This window comes from Anopheles coustani, chromosome 3 (genome assembly GCF_943734705.1).
Source record: "Anopheles coustani chromosome 3, idAnoCousDA_361_x.2, whole genome shotgun sequence".
In the NCBI taxonomy this organism is placed as follows: Eukaryota; Metazoa; Arthropoda; class Insecta; order Diptera; family Culicidae; genus Anopheles; species Anopheles coustani.
Window position 1 is genome coordinate 16274211 of NC_071288.1, and position 21171 is coordinate 16295381.

A 21171-nucleotide genomic window follows, 5' to 3' on the forward strand; every position below is an offset into this window, starting at 1 on the left:
ATATGAACTTCTCGTTTGGTTGATCGCCGCAGCTGAACTCCCCGTTTGGCAGGAACAAATGGATTGATTAACCGTATGCGGTTAATAGCTTAGCGTCAGGTCTTCTTTCTCGGCTCGCGGTCGACATTCATTTCGTCGGTAAAATGTCCCCGAAGACATTGGAAAAGCGAATCATAGCGTCAGCCCGGAACATGCAGCCAGTTAGTCAGAGTCTTTATTTCCGCGGACAACCGTGACTGCAAAAACGGGAAGCTCAATTCTACCGTGGGCAATAATTTCTGCATTGGGAGGAACGTTAGTATCCCGTTCGTCTCATCAGTTACGCCATCAACCGGAGGGTCGAGTTGTTGCATGACATTAAAATCGAATCAAATCACATTACTGGAAAAAAAAGAAACGAACTTAGAAATAGTTATATTTTTGCGAATATTTAGCGATACTAATGTAGCATTTTTGTTTTCTTCTCTCTCTCGTTTTAGGTACGTATGAAGGAAAGCTCTGACGTTATTCGCCACACCGACATCGAGTGTCATTCGGCCATCATCATGTGAACAAAATGTTACAAAAGGACGGAAAGCTTTCTTCAAGCCTCCCAGCGCTTGTCCCAAAAATATCGATGTAACTCCGTGAGGTTTCCGTTTTTGTGTTGCCCTCTGGAGAAACGAATGCCATTAGCATACACGGCGTCGAGGTGGTGTGGAGAGTAACAAAATCATAAAACTAGACCCGCTGGTGGTTTAACTTATTTCGGTTCGATCCTCCCACTCGTCCCCGGACGGGTTTCGTGAGTAAGCTGGATAAACATAAATCCTTTTTGGGCAAGGTAAAGGAAAAATAAAGCACCAAACCCGTGCAAAGGTCTTGCGGTTCGAGCCAACAAAACGGATATCTCGTCTGCGCCCTCGGAATTGCGTACCAGGAACCGGTTGGTGTCCTTTTTACTTGTTTCGACTCGCGGCGCCGCGAAGGAAAAAAGCTTTCCGGGCCACCCCGGACTTCCGAACCCGACCTGGTATCGATCTTTTTACAGCCCGCACTATAAAATGTTTCAGTCGCTCGGCGTCCGGACGCGGGACCTCTATCTGGGAAAAAGCGAAGGTAGATTCCTGGTGAACTAGTTTCAGCGGAGTTCGTGAAGGTGAAATTCCAAAGTCTACGCCCATCTCCCGTGGCTTCCCTTGGCGTGCTTCGAGCCTGTAGCTTGTTGTCTTCCAACGGTCTCGCCATAGCGACAATCGCAAACAAATAAAGGTTTCATCTTTCCTGCGCTAAACTCTATTTGCTGCGGAGGTGTCCCTTTCCTGACTCTTCCACTTGGGGGATTGATGTTTGTTGCGCGCGACCTATTCCGTGCGGTGGAAGTTTGCGCTGTTTCAATGGTTCCTGTTGCGAAAAAAAAGACCTCAGAAGGACCATCCGGTAACAACCATGAATCAACTTTTCGGAAATGGATCAAGCACGGGCAACAGTAAACAATCACATTCGTCCACGCTCCCGAACGATGATGGTGATGATGATGATATCGAGCATACAAACTTTTCCAAACCACCATCGTCGATGTCGATGGCATGTTTCGTGCTTAAATGGTGTAACAAAGTATATTCTCTAGGGTCGAGCAAAAAGGTGGATCGCGGGATGAAGAGAACTTTGGTCACAGTTTGGTGAACGGAGGTGAACATTACGTGACCTTTTTTTTTGTTGTTGTTAGGTTGGTGGACCTCCCCGTCAATAGTAGAAAAGCGGCCTTCACTAGGCTCCTCCAAAAACGCACCGCGCTTTTTACACGGCGAGATTTTCCTCCGCACACGCGAGGAACCAGAATGGAGCATGGATAGCGGTTGAATTTTCCCATAAATACAACACGACAAAGAAGGAACCTAGTGAACCGATCTACGCCGCCCCCCCGGGGCCACCTCTGGCAGAAGATTACGGGAATTTAGATAAACCCTGTAATTTAACTACCAACACCAGCTTTTGTGAGCCGACCGAGAACGGAAGAGATCCTCCGGGCGGTTGGGTCGTCGAAAAAACAAAGGAGAAGATTAAATTTTCCTGTGCAACTATTCCATTAAATTGGAAAACAAATTAGTGACTCATCTCCCGGCCAGCTTCGGCTAGTGCGGCGTCCACCTATTGCCTAATTTTCCCGGCTTTCCCCGTGCAGAAGAGAATGAGGGGACGAGAAAACTGCGGCTTATAATCGACGGGTGGCGTTTCTTTTAAAACCCATCCCGCCGCGGTATGTTCGGTGCATGTAAACCAACCGTGAAGTGAAGGCCACAACCACGGGGAGCCCTTATTTGTAAGTGTGTTTGTGTGGAGGTTCTACCGGTTCGTGGCACGGGATAATTATTATGGAATAAATATTGTTTTACGGTATTTTCGAAAGAGATAATAATACGCCCGTTAGACGCTCGCCTTCCTGTGGACGCGAGAGCTAATTAGGTCGTGTTCCACCGGCTTCGGTATCTTTGAGCGTGCCATCTGCGATCAGTGCAATTTTTGAGGTTCCAGTGATTTTGTAACCAGCTTATCATGTGTCTCGTTGCGTGATTACTGCGAGTTCTATATGAAACGACTGAATTAGATTTTCAAATGGGGATCAATTTCGAATGAAGAATGAAACATACAGAAATCAAGTATTGTTAGAGCATAAAGTTCATTTCATAATAGCTGTCGACCCAGTTCGAGCCGGTTGGCCGACGGGCGAGAACTTCATAAATAACGTCAGGGAGGGAGAATAATTTGAATTTATTTTATCGATACTCCACCGAAAGCCGTCGTCGTGGCCCATTGGGAATTGGTCCGGGGTGACGGTAGCCGCCCTTAGGCTCTCTCTTTCGCTGGCTTCCGGAGTGATTGAAAAATGCTTCCACCCTCGGTAATAGATGGACTCACCCACATTTTCCGTCGCCGCCCTCCGGTTTGTCGGAAGTCGGAATTGTTTCAATAGTACTTCAAATGTTTGACCTGTCGACGACGGCGACGATGGTGAGGTCCATGACTGCTGGGTCGTCGATGTCCCCATTCGAAATGGTAAATTATCTCCCCGTCCGGATCGCGGGGCACGCACGCCAGGTCGGAGCTTCCGGTTGTTCCGGTGACCAAAATCGTGCGCGTTTTGGATCGATGATTTTTTATTATATTTATGCCATCGCTAGATAGCATCGCGGTGGATCTCAAAGTGTATGTGAGCCTGTTGGAATGAGGGCAATGGTTCTCACTCCCTCCCCCCCGGCCTCTGTAAACGGCACCGATTACTTCCGCCTGTCATTGGTGGTATTGAAAGCACCTCCCCGGTACGTTAAGTGAAACTGCGAGTAATTTCTATTTGTTCGTTTATGTCATCTTCTCAAGCCTTCTCTCTTTTTAGTGTCGATGCAAAACCGTTCCAATTCGCTGTCCGCAAATGAACGCTAATTTTCATTTATCATCACGACGAGGGCCATCAATATTCGCCGCATGATCGTGCGCGATAATCGCGCAGGCGCCAGGCGAGAAAAACGACGCCCGGTAGGAGCGTGGAAATTGAATCTTTACGTTGCGGAGCGGAATGTCGGAAAAACATGGACTGTCAACCCACTAATGTGTCCGGGTCCGGGCGCGGGAAGCACGCGTCTACAAATCAAGATGTCATGTTCGCTCGGGAGCTGCACGAGTGCGTAAGAAGGCACGTTTTCCCTACCGATGTCCAATCGATCTTCGCCGTGGACGGGGGAGAACAAGCGATGGGTGGAAAGATAAATCGAAACTTGAACAGTGCGGTTTCGGTCACGGAAAGGCGCGACATGCGGATCGTTCCTGTTTGTACGGACAATTTATGGTGCGGTCCGATACAATTTCAAACCCATTATTATTAACGCACGAAATGGCACTCTCCCGGTCTTCCTTAAACGGGGCACGATCGGGCAAATATTTATTGCGTGCTCGCGCGTCCGGTGTCCTCTTCTTCCTCCGATCGACTGATAAATAAATGCGCGAAAGTATCGATTTGCATTTACATAGCAAATCGCGTTGCGGAAAAGACATTCGCGAACGTTACACCAGAGAGGAATGCACCGGGAAATGCCCGTTCGAGATGCGCCATTAAAGGTTGAACCGCCCGGCGGAAACATTTCCCATCGAATGGTTTCCATTTCACCTGCTTCGGGTGTGTGGAATGTTAAAGGTTAATTTGTTTTGGGGTATGGCTGTTTTCCCCTTCATTTGGCGTGAAAATTCACCTCGCAAGGTGCATGTTGTCCCCCTCTCCCCTGACGGGGTGGATCGTGTGAAAGCACTCTCCCATCCATCGGGTGGTGATCATGGGAAAAACCCCCCGTGGCCGAAGATGGCTCGGTAGTATCTCTTTCGCTTTTCCGACCTTCCTCCCATGCCTCTTCCTCCCGTGTCGTGTGTGCGTTGGCGTGTTAATGAGTTGCATTGATTTTGCGTAACAAAAGCACAAATTACCGTTCAATTTGTTCGGCGGAACAACGGTGGTAACATTAATTCGCAAAGCCAAACACCGAGTCGTGCGTCATCCAGCTTGGGGTTGGCCGGAAAACAACCATACCGTAATAGCATGGCGCTCGGCGGCAATGGAAATAGGTTTTTTTGCCAACGGAAAAGAAAAACTATTTTCCCAGCATGGGCTGCATCCGACACTCCGCAAGGTGGGAGACGAATTGCTCGCGCCGGTTCGATCCCGGGAAAGCCAAACGTCATTAAAATAGTTTTCTATCCTCTTTCTCCCCTACCTCTTGGGACTATCTTTTGCATCCATCTTTTCTGTGCTTAGGTTTTCCCGCTGCACATTGCATGTTTTTTTTTCTCTTTCCAGAGTATAATGTTTAATTGGCAATCTTCTCGCCTAGTGGTAGTGTGCTATTGTGCAAATCCAAAGTGCACCCAACAATGTTAGAGAAATTTCTTTTCAATGCTTTGCAGACATCTTCCGTGGAAGATCGTTGATATCTCATCTTGGACGATTGTTACAAGTGTTGTAAATTACGTAAAATCGTGTTGATTAAACAGAGGAACTCTACGTTGTTGCCTAGAGTTTATTTTTTGTGATCTCTTATTTTTCTTCTTGCTTCATCAACTTTGTCTGTTCGGTTATGTTCTTTGGTGCAACCCGTCATCGATAAATTGTAACTGGCAGGGCTAATTCCATCCATCTCCTACCACCCGGCGATGGCGAGGAACTATTTGACTTAATAAAAAAGCCGTAATTCTATCGATAAAGACGACGCGGCGATGGCAATGATGCTGCTGCTGCTGCTGATGATGATGATGATGATGATGCAAACTGATTATAATGGTGAATTTTATTAACTTTTTTCCTCCTTCCACCCATCCATTCATTTTCCATTATCTTCAAGAACTCGTCGGTTCGGGGTGTGTGTTGGTTGTGTGAGAGTATGGTTTTTTTTTGTTGTTGTTGCTTCGACTACAACAATTCCTGCACAAACATGAGGCGGGCGGGGGAGGGCTAACGGAATCATCATTCTCATTTCCCTCAAGCCGGGGGCCCCGATGCCAAAGGGTCGGGTTGGCTTTTGAAGAAGGAAGTATGTTGGTTATGCAAGGTTGCTGCTTGCTGTTATGTTGGCGGTATGATGCTGGTGTTGCTGCCTCCACCCGCTTTCGCGCCCGTCCGTTTCAGGGTAGATGAGGAAATTCATAGAACCCACACAACACTCACCCACCCACCCCGCCACCTTCATTTCGGTGTTCTTTCCAACCCATCGCGATGACGATTGTTGCATTCCAGAGCAGCTGATCGCGGTCTCATCAAGCTCCCATTGCAAGCCACTCTTGCGTGGAAAGCTCCGCTGGCGAGGAGGACAATCGATGTAAAAATCGCCTTCCATCCCTTCGAACACCTTCGAAACTCATTCCACCCCCCCCCTCTCGCACCCAAGGGCTGAAGAAGAATGGAAAACGAAATATTCTTCCTCCCATGGATCATCTTCGCGTTTAGCAAAAAAAATCCTATGTACGCCGAGCCAGTAAAGACCGACCGAGAGGCATCTTTGTTCATGGAGTGATCGCGCGTCATGAGAAAAAAAATGGAAGCCAAGAACGATGGAACGAAATTGTGGAACAAAATTTAATTTATTTTCTTCCCACACATTCGCGTGCGCTTGCCGCCGGTGAAGAAGTAAAACCCGCCCGGAGATCGAATTGCATCCCTCGCCCGGAGACGGTTTGCTGCCGGAAGGGTAGGTTTTTATCGTGAGGAACCTACCTCGCGAACCACATACGAACAAACACACCGGCAGCCGGGGCGGTTCAATGGACGCTCACGCTTGCGCTGTCGCGCGCTGCATCACGAAAGTGTGTAAATATTCATCAAACGATCGCGTTTATGATCAAGTTAATTGTCTCATATTCACAAGCCACCTTCGCCACCGGTGGGGGGATGGATTTCGAGCTGCTTCTTCTTAGCACACGGCACGGAATTGCGGCATTTGGAGTTCCTCTCCCTTCTGAGACGGCTTGTTATAATGAACGGGTTGCAGGAACACACACACGCCAGCTTTGCCGGTGTCTGGAGCCCATCATCCGACTCGTTGGGCCATGAAATTGTTATTGTTTCAGTGCGGCATCAAATCCAGACCGCGAGGAACGCAAGAAGGCACCATTTGGTTAGCTAAGCATAAATATTTCTTAGGTTCCGCTTGTGGTTAGACGCTTTGGGTGATCTAACGCTAGAAAACTTAATTTTACAACACGAACGAATGAATTTCCACCGCGAATGAGTATTTGTTTTCGAGCTAAAGAACATTAGAAATCAAGAATTTCGATTTTTTTTACTAATTTGATTAACTAAAAATGAATCAATTCTGAATCATCTGATCTCATCAAAAATCCGCACGTGCTCTACCGGCAATGAACTCCACTTACTCATCCGAACCACCGCAGCCATAACCGTATTTGATAATTAAGTTTTAGTACAGTTTGCTCCAATTCGTTTGGCGAAACCGCGTGCTAAGAAATAATGAGAGTTTGTGTTCCTCTTTCCCAGTTGTATCCCGTTGGAGCATCGGGTTGGTTTCGGGTGGATGATTAGCAGCGTGTGCTGGCGCTTATCGGGTGAATGAGTTCTTCACTCCAGCATAAGGAAGACTAGTAACGACGAGCAACGATCGCGTGGAGAACCGTGTATCGCACGAGAAGAACCCGTAAAAAGCACTCGAGCATACGAAGAAATCGTTGCCTTCCCTAATTTATTGTGGATAACTCATGTCTTGGCGATGGTTTCGATATTTGAAGTGCAAGCTGTCGCAAGAAAAAGGAAATTTTAATTTTTCGAACAAATTCCTTTCCAAATCTCTGATGTCCTACTTTGGTTGCATTGTTGGTGAGAAACGAAAATCAAACCCGACTAACGATCGTGGTTCGCAGGAAGCGAAATCCCAAGGTGCGAAATAAAGGCACGCATTATTGCAACTTGCCTTTGCTGCTTCACGCTGGAATCTTAACTGGATTGGGTACAAATTTGGACCGGTCTCACATATGGGATACGGCCATCTATGTGTGAAAAGGTGTAAACTGTCCAATTCCCGAACCGACGCGATTCAACCAGAGGTGCTAACGAGTGCCATGTAGAGACTCCAGGGAAGAAGGGTTTAATCCGACCGATCGGTACAAACGAGCGATACTTTGATGCTCGCGTCGTGGTGACTGCATCGGGTTCGGGTGAAGGTGCATCGTAATTTATGTAAATTTCATGAATGTGTTTTCTTTCCCCCTCGCGAGGGCCCAGTTTGTTGCTGGTGACACCTTGGTGCAATGTCGGTGAGTTTTATAGGCACAGCGAACGGTTGATCTCGGGAACACACGGTCGAGATTGGTGGATCAGTGTTTTTATTTCTTGTATCAGATGAAAACAGGCCTTCTCCACTACTAGAAATTAGTGGCAGTCGCGTTGACAACACAAGTCCCCCGTCGGTTTGGTGGAGCGCGCAGCACCCCCTGGTGGCAACAGGTCCGACAAGAGGGTGGAAGTCGTGTAGGCGAAAGGCGATAAATTTCCCATTCTTCCTCTCGGTGTGCGGCCACAGCAGGATGGCGGTTTGTTGGGAAAAACACATCTCGTTTCCTCCATCGGCGACAAATCATCGCAAGTCAAGTGTCGTTCGGGGTCGTTGGGATTATCATTCTGATTTAGCGCCCTAGGGTTGCGGTGGTCGTCGTCACTGTTTCTCACTCCCCCATCCCCCATTCCAGAGTTCAGTCCTCTTCCCTAGTCGACATCTTAATCTCCCACACTTCTTTTCACGCGACGCTGGAGCTGGGCTTTCGTGCTGGAATGTCTATGCCCTCCATCGTCGGCATGTGAGTGGTTTCGGGTAGTAGCGCCCGTGGTGGTGTTTTATGGTAGTTTATGGAATTTAAATCTCGTTAGAGTAATCGGAACGACGCACATCGATGGCCACTTGAGCCCCTTGAAATGACAGCTTTAGAAATGGAACATGGTTTTGAGACAAAGCTGTTTCTCCCATCGACCTTTTTAGGGACTGCTGGAGTAGTGTTTTATTTGGGGTCATATGGATTGGAGAAAAGCTGGATTCCATGGGTCTGTTTTGGGAGCCAACATTTATTGTTATATCTCAACCGATTTCCATATTCACAGGCTTACAGTATCAATAAAGCGCTAAAGATCAATTGCAAAATACATCCTTCCGTTCGAAAATAAAAGATCACGATCAGGTCCAGTAGATATTTACACCCAACTTCACCACAGTTCATCCATGACGATGTTTTGATTCCTGATGGGAAGCGAACTCAAACACCCCGAAGCCGTGAGAAGGTTCCCATCGATCGTAAAAGCCGAAATAATCGCACCCGAAATTTGGGGACCTCAATCCCTCTCGTGTGAGCCAAAAATTTTCAATTTTCTCCTCCCAAAAATGGGGAATCGAGAAGCTGGGAATCGCCGATCGATCAAGTGATCGATCGATCGGAGTCCGGTGGAAATTCACACGCAACGAAGTGCAGAAGGAGGCGGGGGAACTTCCCAGTCCAACGAGATTGATGAATGTGAGTCGGCGAATTTCCTACCTACGCCTCTTTCACCCAGTCCCAGTTCCCGGCGGAGGAAATCAAATCGAAAATTTCTCTCACTTTTACCCAAAATCAAACCGACTTGGGAAGGGTGGAGTTTTTAAGCGGACGGTAGGACGGATGTTTGGGTTTGGGATCTCCACCGTCGTCGTCGTCGTCGTCGCAGGTGCCTCTCGCCTAACGAAAAATAGCCGGAAACCTCATTTCTCACGTCGGGATTTGGCCGAATCAAGTCGATGGATAGTCGGCTACGAATGAGGTTACGACAGAATCGGCAAGCAGTCAGGCACAGACCCTCGGTGTCCAGGTGGGAAACGGCCAGTATCTACCCCGACCCGATCTGTGTCGACACATGCCTGAACGTGTCTAGAGCACGTTTTTATGGTTCTCAACCCCCAGACTTCACCCTGCGGCGGCTTATCTCGGCAGTAATGCCGACCCAAATGACTGTTCAAGGTCGTCGCAATTCTAAGCTCAGCTCCGAAGCACTCATTAACCCAGACACCGAAACCGACTTTCTTCAGCGCCAAGACGTCGACGGGGATGACGGCAGGGTTCTGTGTGTCACCACGTCTGCCCCAGCGGGGGAGGGTTCCTATGATTGCCACCCCGGGCTCGTGACAAATGGGCCACAAACAGAACGAAGAATTGGGCAGAAAGGTGCGTGACTCAGTATTCTAATTTCATTACGACTGCCGGCACCCAAAGGTGCCCTCTCAGGCGATCGAAAGGGACCCCCGAAAGTTTGGCGCTAATCGTTCCAATTCCGCCCCGCCAAGGAACTCCGACCCCGGCCAACATCTGATTTGGCTGGAAGCCTTGATTTCCGTTCCCATACGCACCTCTTCTTCCGTTCGTGGGTGTTTCTTTCGGGGTTTTTTAGCACATTGCAAACACGTGGCCCGGAGGAGGTCCCTAACGTGGCTCTCGAGAAATGTAAATACTTGACCCAAAATCGTCTTTTCATTACCTGCTTCTCTCTTGTTTTGGTATGTTGCCACTTGGTCCTTCTTTGTTTTACTTGCCAGAACATTACGTAGCGAACATACCTACCCCGAGGGTAGGGTTAACCGACTGCGCTTTACGGTGCCTCCGCGAAAAAACTAACAACGGTCAATACGTTCGCACCCGCCTCCTCCTCCTCCGCTGCCACATAACGACGCTTCCTTATTCCTGCCAACACCAATTAGCAACCGCGCCGGGTCCTTACCTGCTCGGTCACGTTCGGTCATGTCCGCAGACGGAGAGGCAGGAAACCCGAACCCCTTGCTTCAGGCAACATTAAAGCATAGCGTGGTTTATGCTAGCTCGTGTGCATGAGTGCGTGTTTATGTGTGTCGTGAGGGACAAAGAAGGAGGGATTACTTTATTGTGGGTCGAGGGAGATGCCACGATTAAAAGGACCTCACACATATTCACACACCACTATGTTCAACAACGACGGGCGACGATGAGAGAGCCCCCTAAGCAGGCTATGGTTATCCTTTCGGACGGTTTGTACTGCCATACCGAAGAATCTAGTCAGCCTGGTCAGTCAACGGTGCAGCTTTGTGGATCATTGGTTTGCAGAAACGATTACAGGAAGGATATTATTTTGGTCGGTTTTGCAAAGTGGTGTTTTATCCTGGAACATTGTGAACTTTGTGTCGAGGTTTATCGTTTTGAACAGTCTTCTGTGATTGGTAGTGAATTTTTCCAACGGAAACGGTGCTGCTTGTAACGGATACGGCTTGGGCTACCTTTGGCCCAATCTTTCTACAACTCGTTTCTTACTTTTTTGTAGGTTTCTGTGCCAGTTAATCGATGTCTTCTGCTACTCTATTCATCTATTAATCGTTATCTTTTTTCTTCTTTTGCGTTTTCAGAGTTCTGAAGCCACCGGGCGGTGGAAGCAGTGATCTGTTCGGCGCCGAGCACCTCGCGCCCTCGACCCCACGCACCATGAGCAAGAATCGCATGCAGTCGAACATCTTCGCTACCCCAGCGGATGCCCATAAGAATGGTAAGGCTCTCTATCCAAACAACGGGTTCTTTGGAATCTTTTCGTCGGGAAGCCCCCCCAGCAACGATCCGCTTCGAAAGCGTAAGGTTGTTTACGGCGGGGAGAAACCAGTGTGCGTATATGTGTGAGTGTTCAGTTCAAACGGTTCAACAACGGATCGGGAATGGCCTCCAGGAGCGTCGGCATACACACTTTCCGATGTGCATGATGGTTGCGAGCTTGTGTTTCCTTTAACCAACGCCGTCGTGAGGACGTTATTTTGATGTGAACTTATTTGTTTGTGTGTGTGCGCGCGATGTTCAAACATTTTATGTTGCCCTATGCTCCGACCCTCAGGTACAAAGACCCCCTAGTACCGGTCGAGGATCGTAATGCTGAGGGAAGTTATGCCAGATGTCGTAGGACAAACTTCCCAGGGGTGAGATGACACCCGGAGGAATGTGTATGCGTGTCCTGTTTGACGGATTTGACGGGGTGTTCGTGAACCCGGCCGATCCTTTGGCCAGCTGTGTTTATGCGAATTCAAACATCGAGTTCTAAACAAAGCAGGAATCCATTTTTGAAAGTTTGATGAGCAATTTTTGTTATCAAAGCAGCCAGTTTACAGTCTTTCGGAATTCTATCCTCTCAAAGTAACCAATGTTTTTAAATTACTAACATTTGTTTAAACGGGCAAATGATTTTCTTTATTACATAATTTTTAAAGGCTAATTCTATGTTCTTTCTCAATCTAAACATATTTAAACTTTATTGTAATCATACTCTTCTGAATGTATTTCTATCTTGCAGTCTTCCGACAAGGAGTACACCGATACTACTTTCTTGGTACATTTTCGAAATTTAACCCTCTCCTTATCCGTACCCTTCTGACTGTTTATGCTCTTGTTCATTCTATTTGTTTACTTTTTAAATATTCTTTGTATTTCACTGTTCGTTGTTAACTTTAAAGTTCGTCAGTTTGCGCTTGATCACGTGTATTCGCATCCGTTAACGTGTTTTGTTTGTTCTCAAAGCTACAATGAAATATGCTGTTAGGTAGAAAATTATTAAAATTGACTACGTTAATGCTTCAATTTTCATAATTAATGACTCTGCTACGGACAGGCAACAACGCGTTGATAATCCCCCGTGTCTTACGATAGTGTTTTTTCCCCCCTTTTCTTTCTTGAATTCATTGGTTTAATTTTCACCAATCATCAAATTATCGCACACCTTTGCTGATTACATTATATTTATCCATCCATCCCCCCACCATCATGGAAGCCACTTGCCTTCAAGGGAGCTTTTGCTCTCGTAAGGGATCGTAGAGATGCGCATGCGTACAGTTGTTTGCCCCATTTTCTCATGATCACCGTCATCGTCATTCCTCCCCGAAAAAAAAACAACCCTGCTGTAAAATCATCTCTCGCCCTTCATGATTCGTTTTTCCGTCCATTTCTTAACGTTTTCAAGTTGTTACCTCCCCACAATCGCTTGCAACCGCCCCTTCTCCACCGTAATCTCCTTCCAACCATCCAAGTTCCAAGGTTCAATAAAAAGGTGACAATTGTGTCCCGCGCACGAAACAATGGGAAAATCGACGGTTGACACCTTTTTCCCGCCGAGGGAGAACCAATTTTCTCCGATGCTTTCGCTACGCGGGCCGCACTCTGTCCGTTGTCTTATGGCGCTTGTGTAACGATATGGCCCTTCCTACGTTTGTAATCGCGCTTCGAGACCCGCAAAAGCCCTCCCCGTAATTTGCTAGTTTCGTAATTTGATCGTAATTCGACGCCAACGTCGTGATACGCGAGCTGCTGTCGTCCCCCCTTGTTCCTTGTTCTTCCTGTCGAGTAGAAAATTGAGGCATCAGTTGAGTTTCGGAGCCGGGGAGTTAGTGACGACCTGAATAATGTAGTGAAGTTGGTGTAGTTTTGTTACTCCCCAGTTTTAAACTAGTTAATCGAACGTGTACAACCCCGTACTGTGCCCACGCGATACGAGCCTCCGAAGAACTTCAGAATCGGGCCACGCCGGTTGCTGATTGATCGCGATTTCCGAGGATGTCGTATCGCGTGTGCACGTCGTAATGTTTCTGTGCTTCAAGTTCTCCATCTTCATCACCGATTGACGCATGAAGACGTGTCGTTCTTTTCCTTCAATTTGAACCAATCCCGCTAATCGTGTCATTGTGTTTCGTCCCATCTCCAGGAGGCACGGAAACTCCGCGCCGCACCCAGGGCCAGGATTCGCACAATCGCCTGTTCGGCGAGGTCAACCGCCCGTTCACGCCGGCCAAGAACCACATGAAGAGCAACCTGCCGATCGGCAACGGGCAGGATCACCCGGACGCCGGCAGCAAGCAGCACACCAACGGCAAGGCGAACGGTGTGGCACACCAGAACGGCAACGGCACCGCCAACGGACACGGAAACGGACACAGCAACGGCCACAGCAATGGCAATGGACACATTTCGTCCGCTTCCTCAGACAACGGATCCAGCCACAGTAAGTAGCGACTCGCCAGAGCTTCCGGAACTCCCAAAACTACCCTGGTAGCTGTACGGAATGTTTTGTATCAAAGTTTTGTGTGTAGATATGGGCGAGTGTTTGGAGTGTGCACTTGTGTTTTAGCTTTACTTTTTCTGTTCTACCTTTTATTATTGCTGTAAGTTCCAATTTCCGTGCCACTTGACATCCAGAAACGACGGGGGTTTGCGTTTCTGAACGTGAACTTCACGCTCGGTTGAAAGGTTACCGATTTAGTCGACGACGCAAACGATCAACGGATACTTCCCGCCCATTGTTCCTCGGCCGTGTGTTTATTTCACTCAGTTTTTTTCTCCTGTACATTGCAAAAATGGCACAGTTTATGGTTTGATCTCTCGGCAGACAATTGCACGCAACGTTCGATCAGTTGGAACGGTCGCGGATCGATAGGTTGCGCCGTTGTGCGTTCCCAGCGCCGATCGTCACCTGCGATTACATATTGCGCCTTGCGTTTCTGGGTGGTGGTTGGCAAGGTTTACATGATTTCATCCACCCCACATCATCACCTGAGACCCGGGGTGACATTCAGAATCCGTGTGTTTTCCACCGCGACGACGACGACGACGGCGGTGGTGTTCCGTATTTGGTTATACCACTTGCGACGCATTTCGTTGCGGGTTGTTTTGGCCATTGTTTTATGGTTTTGCTGTGTGACCAATTTTTATGTTTTTTTTTCCCTCTCCAACTTTCCGCTACCCTAATTTCCTTGAGCAACTTTGTGATCGTGATTATGTACAATTATTCACACAAACCACCCACCCACCTACCGAACCGCGGGTTCTTCCCGAGGGGTGTATAGCACCGTCCTGCGCGTCAACATCTTCTCAAGGTTAATCGATTTGTGTGTGTGTTTGTGCTTTTTTCCCTTCTCCGGTGCTTTACCAACCGCGCAGTTTTCCTGAGGAGATTAAGTAAGTCCGGTAGCGTGGCGACAATCGTTTGCGCCTTGAATTCGATATTGCTTCCCCATCCTAGTTGCTTGTAGTTGGAGAAACGAGCTACTTAGGACTATGTAAAATCACACACGTCACAGCATTTTGCATCGGTTCACCAAAATTACACAACATTCCAAAACGATTCTTTCGTTCCGGTCATTGTCATTTGTTTTAGTTTTTGTATTTACCAATTATAATTTAAAAGCTACGTCAATGCTCTGACTGTACACAAGACTTGTCTGTTATTCTTCTTGTTAAAACCATATACGTGGTTAGTCAATGTCGTGATCAACATCAGAAGAACGAAGTTAATTTTCCACTTGGTGAACCCTCTCAGTAATAGGTAGATAGGAAAGTTATACCTGAAAACGAGACCAATCCACTCGAGATACTTAGTAATCAAAGTTTACCTTCATCCAATTCGTGAGTTCTAGACCATGTTGCCGATGAGGAGGATTGTGTCGTGTGGTTGGTTGATTTGATATTTCTGCAGAAATAATGATCGAGTAGAAGCGAAGCATGTCATCAATAGAGTCAGGTTGATGACTGTGATTTGTGTTTTAAACGTTAAATGAAGAGAGTTTTTTTTTGCTTCATAAAAACACCTATATCCTACTGGTAGAACTGATATATCATGTTTAACCTTATTAGTTTTTAAAGCCATTCAAGATCGTACATTAAATCAAACATTTAGATGCTCTAGAGCTAAACATTTCATCGGACATTTGGGTGTAGAATTGGCCATGTTTGAGTACACTTCTTCTAAGATGCACGATTTCAACGCCATTCCATAAGTAGTGGCTGCAAAATTCATCCGCTGCACCCAAAAGGAAAATGGTAGTGTAGCCTGATAAACGTATCGCCATCGTTCTTAACGAACCAAATGTGTCTCGTTTTTTTTTCCCCACTAACCGCTTTACTACTTTTAACCCGGAATGCTCGCTATCAATCTACTTCTACTACTCCCGTATTCTTCCCGACTCGATGTCTGTGTATGCCTGCCTGCCTGCCTGCCTGCCTACCTGCCTGTTTGTCCGTATTTGCATCCTTCAATGTGTACTAACAACCAACTCGAACACTACCTCCGACCGAACCGCCAATAACCGCGATTGGAATTTCGGGGGGGATGACGGAAATGTAAAGGTAACGAAGACGCGTCGCCGGATTCGGCCTACTCGTCCGGACAGCAGTCTCACTCGCAGCAGCCGGTGGCCGGTCCGGGTGGCATTTGGGCTCCGTTCGATGGGCTGCCCCTTCCACCGTTGTCCCCGCGCCGCCAGCTGCAGTTCTATCCGAGCGGCGAGGCGCTGAATCCGACCTACGCGTCCAACATTAATCTCTGCATCAGTGACGACATCATTATCAGCGTGACGGAGCATGACGATGCCTCTGCGAGCGTGCTGCAGTCTTATGGCAAAGGTAGCACACGACGATCTGGCCGGTGTCGAGTCTGGTGCCTTCCATTAGAACGATACTGATCTACAAAATACTCTCTATACCTTTATATTTGTTTTACTATTTCCCAATTGGCATTAGTTTACTGTAACCGTTGTATTTGTTCCGTTGTGACAATGTGATCATCATACTACCCCCCTTTGGCTTCTGCTTGCCCCCTTTCTCGCTTTTTCACTAACCCGCTGTTTTCAACTTAAACGTTCAATGCTTTTCCCACCAACCAACCTAGCATCGCCGAGGTCACCCCGCTCGCCACGGTTTGCGCAACGGAACCCGGTTACCGGCAACGGAATCGAAGACTACGGAGATAAGCCACGGAAGCCAAGCTCGCGGCGTGGAGGAGCAGGAGGAGGTAACACCATATCCACACAACATAGCACCACCACCACCACCACCACTTCCTACTTTCTCTATCGCGCCTAATGGCCCTTGTTGCTCACCGAAACCGAAGCACGCTCAAGCCCATCGTTTGAGTGTGGTTTGATATGTTTTCTCACACTGTTTGTCTTGCGGGGGTGATGCACATATTATCCATACCTTGCTGCACTATGCACACGTTACCCACGTTAAAACCCATGAAATGCGCCCCGTCAACCCATCCACCATCTTCAATGTTCAAGTTGCTAACAGCATCGATCAAGCGCCAGTAAAATAGTAAAAGGATGCTAATGAAATGATGGGTTTGCATAATATCATAATTGGTTAAAGGTTTCTAACCGGTGAAAGGATTAACGATAACTTAAATAAGGTGAACCTTTGATAGTGAAAACTGCTCTCCATTCCATTAAGGAAACGTCTTCGAAGAAATGGGAGCGCAATGGTGTGAAAAATAAAAACCAAGCTGACCCTTATCAAGCGAAATGGAAAGAAAATGATCCCAACGATCCGCGCCACTTGACTCTGCTAGGCATAATAATATTTATACATCCTTTTTTTTTACTCTCCCCTTCCTCCTTCGTAGATGGCAACCCGGTAACCGGTGAAGGATACAGCAAATCGAACGGTGCAGCAGAAATCAACACAACGGTCCCGTCCCTGAACGGTGGTGGCCATGTCATCAACAAGAATCGCATTCCACCAGGCGGTTTCTCGTCCGGCCTCTGGTAAATCACATCGTCCGCCCGCAGCGATGATAGTGGCCACTATTCAGTGTTCCACTATCAAACACATGCATACACACAAACACACATACTACCATCATCGGACCCGACCATCGATGCCGTCGATATTTTGTCTTCTTTTTATTTATCAACCGTGTACTCTCCATCCGCATTATCATGAATATCAGGAAAAATAGGGAAAAACCAGTAGAAAAAAGCAATATTATAATGACGATATAAACTTAAAAGCAACAGATTTGGTGTTCATTATCCAACGGAGATGTTTGGACTGGAATGCAAAACCAGTATAGATGTTCAAAATCCCTTTCCTCTAGCAAAAAGAAAAAAAAAAGAAAACACGATAACATATGATTAAATCATAGAATCGAATCCAGGAAAAAAAACGGTACCGAGCTCGGTCCTTCCAACCAGAAATCAAAGCCGAACCGAACCGGAGATAATGAGAAATGGTTTTCATTATTTTTTTGAGTCGACAAAAATGAGCAAATAGCGAAACCCAAATGTGCGCGCGCAGATCCTTTTGATTGTTTTGTTTTCACACCGTTTTCACATCGAGGAGAGAGAATGCACACTTAATAACGAGAGTCTCTCGACGAATTGTGATGGGGATTGCAAACGAGTACGATTTATCGAACGCGCCCAGATCATCTCGTATTTACAAACAGGATAACGAACGAACCGCATGAGATGATGATCAAACGAAACGAGATCGAACGAGGAGGAATGGAAAAATATGCCGCATGTAAAAACATAAACGTTGAGATGAGTTTTTTTTTTTGTTGTGGAAGAAACATTTCCTCGAACGAATTATACGAGATTTCCAGCAAAAAACAAAAAACGCGTGGCAGTGCAACACAACCAATCGAGGAAGTTGAGAAATTTAACGAAAAAGAAAAAAAAGTTGAAGAGAAACTAATATGGCACTATTATCCATACAGTAATAAAATCTTTGTATTAATGAATCTATATAATCACAAGCCAGAATGGATGGATGAGATGATGCTAGAAATCAAATCAAATGAACAGGACGCTGCGAAATATGATGGCGTGTGAGGGTTTAGGAGCATCCACAAACTCGGGGTGGGGTCGTCTTAAATAATCGTTAGAGAAACAAGGGATCGCAGCTGCGGTATCAGAATAGTAAAGAAATTTATACACACATATTTATCTGAACATTGTGAGGAATAGTGTTACTGCTGGAAAGCGAGAGCAGCAGCAGGGTTGTAATTTAGGAGTCAAAGTATCGAAAAGGAAACCTATATACCCCCAATCCACTATAAAGAAAATTACAAACACAGTACCACACGGTAGTGGAAACGAACGAAAGGATTGATGTGGTCCGAACATTCTTAAAATGTTGTTCCCTCCCCCCAGAAAAAAAAACTGCTATCAAAGTTAAACAGCGACCATTGTTTAGTGAAGCAGTAATCCTTTTGTTTACCCTTTTTGAAATGCAATGTTTTTCGTTCCAAATTGTAGATTTAGCACAAGTCGTACATGTATTAAAGTTGAACCATCGGTTTAATTGGCCTTATACGTGGATCGAAATGCCCGACGTTCACTTACTGAATAGAAATGAAAAAAAAAAGAAATTACCGCTTCGGATAACTGTTGAGCTGGATTCCGATCGATCTATCTAACGGTTATGAGGGTTGTGTGGATTCCTTAATATGTGCGCGTCCTGCTTGTAGTTCTCTCTCTCTCTCTGTTCCCGCGTACATGCAAGCGACTTAGAGAGATCGATGGCAATATAATGTTCGCCTGGTATCCACTTGGACCCGTCTCGGGAACACTGAATGAGGGCTCTGGAAAGGGAAAAAAGTAGTGTTTTGGTGATGAAATTTCATTCGATTATAGTTCTGCTTGCTATTATAATTTTTATAAAATTACCAGCTATATAAAAGAATGGAAACATGGCGAGTTTGGAAGAAAACCGGAATCGGGCTAGACGCGATCCACCGTGCGATCGCGAGGAATGTTTGTAGAAGCATAAATATGGAAAACTCATTACTGAGAGATGTCTCTTGTGTTTTTTTTTTTTGTGTAATAACTGTGTCTTTCCAATTTCTTCCTTACCTTTTTTTCTTTTCAATGTCTTTAGTATGGGTATATTATGCACATTTACTGATAACTTCTAATATTCTATTGCATTTATGCAGCAGTGAGAAGGCAGTTTTGAGAGTACTGGGTGAGCCGCCTACCCGCTTTTCTACCCGGTGTAGCGAGAAGGGTAGTTGCAGCAGCACCAGAACCATATTTAATTTGTGCAAAATCATTCACAAATCACATACACACCACACAACAACTACCCGATATAAACGAATGTATCTCTTTAAACATGTGTATCCCATAACGGAATGAATTCTTTTTCTCTTTTGTAATAATAAATTTTAATTTAATAAATTCTGCTGTGTTTTTCCTTCTTTGCTATTCCGCAACATAGGAAAATAAATGAAAGAAAAAGAAACGGTCATTTTGAACATGCGTGGTAAGGTTACAGCAACAAAAGTGTATTTGAGTGGTTGGTATTGCTTCGTTTTAGTAACCTTGATACGAACATCATGTTTGTTTACATTTAGAAATGTCAATTCACCAGCGACTCGTGAAACCGGCGTTTTGCGTGTGCATACCTTTTTAAATTCAATTAAACTGTAAAATAATATAGAATACAGATAATGAAAGCAATAATTCAACGAGTCACAGCAGCAAAAGTTACTGGTAAGAGCAATTGGTACCTACAGAGTCGTCGTTTTTCATTCCATTCTCAATCAAAACTCCAAATTTTCCGATTGCAGTTGGGGATGAATTGGTTAGCTCGATAGGACGAGGCCTTTGTGTGCTGGTGGGAATATCGACCGACGACAATGCCAACGACGTAGACTGGCTGTGGGTAGGCACCGGAAACCGGTCCGCAGAACATTTGAGAGATGTATTCACGTTTTAATCTTTCCTTCCAGCGCTCGGAAACTGTTGAACATTCGGCTGTTCGAAGAACCGTCCACCGGTAAGCGATGGATGGAATCGGTGGTGGATCAGCAGTTGGAAATACTCTGCGTCAGTCAGTTCACGCTGTACCATCGCATGAAAGGAAACCGGCCGGATTTCAGCCGCGCCATGCAGGGTGCCGACGCACAGCAGCTGTACGGAACGTTGTTGCAGAAACTGCGCGACCAGTACGCCCCGGAGCGTATCCAGGACGGTCGGTTTGGGGCGATGATGCAGGTGCACATCCAGAATGATGGTCCGGTAACGTTGGAGATCGAATCGCCTGCCCAAAGCGAGCAGGAGCGTCAAAAGCTTCCGCGTGCTCAGGACCACAAAGCTAAAGTGGCCAACAAACAAGCGGTAAAGGCGGAGCCAAATCCGGATAATCAACCTGGCAGGATTGATAAGTTAACTCTTGGAGATTGACTCGATTTTTATCACGAAAAACGTTCATATCGTGTTATTTAATTACGCAGAATGTTTTTAAAAAATTAATTTCAGTTTAAATAAATAATCCTAAACGTGTTTGCCTACTTCAAAGAGTTATTTTTAAACTAATAAATGTATGTTATTTGTACATCTAATAAATATGCGACTCACCGAAAATTGTTATCAATTTAATATAATTTACAATAAAATATACTTCAAAATAAATTACAGTCTTTATTGTAATCATTTTATTCTAAAGTATCCGAAAAAACATGTGGAATTTCATACCAATTAGACCAAACACTGAAAACCCCTACCCCGGGTTCGATACCGAAATCCGAAAACAACATCGAAAATCGTTCGCCTACTTGGGCGCTATTTGCTTAAAAATCCACCAAAAGTAACAGGAGCGCAGAACCTACCAGGAGGTAGCACAACTCTGCCGTCGGGTTCATCGCTTGTTGTAACGTTGAAGTCTATAGACTTCAATGCCGAGCGGTTTGAAAAGCGACGAACCCTAGAATTAATTTTTCGTCCAAAATTTCAATTTCGGACCCGGAATTACAAAATAACACAGCTTATTGTTATTGTTCAATAAAAATAAAATAGTTTTCTTTTATTGCTTTTAATGCATGGTATTTTTTTGTACAATAATTCTTTG

The 21171-nt window shown here is 45.9% G+C and overlaps 2 protein-coding genes across 3 annotated transcripts in view; both read left to right on the top strand.

The window, feature by feature from the left end:
- LOC131260505 (microtubule-associated protein Jupiter) overlaps positions 1-17503 on the top strand; it is a 34323-nt gene extending 16820 nt beyond the window's left edge. The window contains exons 2-8 of the mRNA XM_058262246.1: positions 10920-11056; positions 11846-11881; positions 13250-13543; positions 14479-14496; positions 15664-15939; positions 16205-16327; positions 16937-17503. Of these exons, the coding sequence (XP_058118229.1) occupies positions 10920-11056; positions 11846-11881; positions 13250-13543; positions 14479-14496; positions 15664-15939; positions 16205-16327; positions 16937-17082 (1030 nt within the window). The 3' untranslated portion in view covers positions 17083-17503. The remainder of the gene's footprint in view (positions 1-10919; positions 11057-11845; positions 11882-13249; positions 13544-14478; positions 14497-15663; positions 15940-16204; positions 16328-16936) is intronic.
- A 2182-nt stretch (positions 17504-19685) lies between these two features.
- Positions 19686-20606, top strand: LOC131258422 (D-aminoacyl-tRNA deacylase). 2 transcript variants are annotated; one of them, XM_058259735.1, is made up of 3 exons: positions 19686-19814; positions 19892-19982; positions 20054-20606. In XM_058259735.1, exons 1-3 carry the CDS (start codon positions 19772-19774, stop codon positions 20505-20507), a joined length of 588 nt encoding a protein of 195 aa, XP_058115718.1. In that variant the 5' UTR covers positions 19686-19771; the 3' UTR covers positions 20508-20606. The 2 variants fall into 2 exon arrangements, with proteins under 2 accessions (XP_058115718.1, XP_058115719.1); XM_058259736.1 differs by having other exon boundaries at positions 19892-19986; positions 20054-20247.
- Positions 20607-21171: the final 565 nt, after the last annotated feature.

Excerpts from the sequence above, each read along its gene's own strand:
- LOC131258422 (XM_058259735.1), top strand. The coding sequence starts at position 19,772 with ATGAAAGCAATAATTCAACGAGTCACAGCAGCAAAAGTTACTG. Across the intron at positions 19,815-19,891 it reads CACAGCAGCAAAAGTTACTG|TTGGGGATGAATTGGTTAGC; the intron begins GTAAGAGCAATT and ends TTCCGATTGCAG. Across the intron at positions 19,983-20,053 it reads GCCAACGACGTAGACTGGCT|CGCTCGGAAACTGTTGAACA; the intron begins GTGGGTAGGCAC and ends CTTTCCTTCCAG.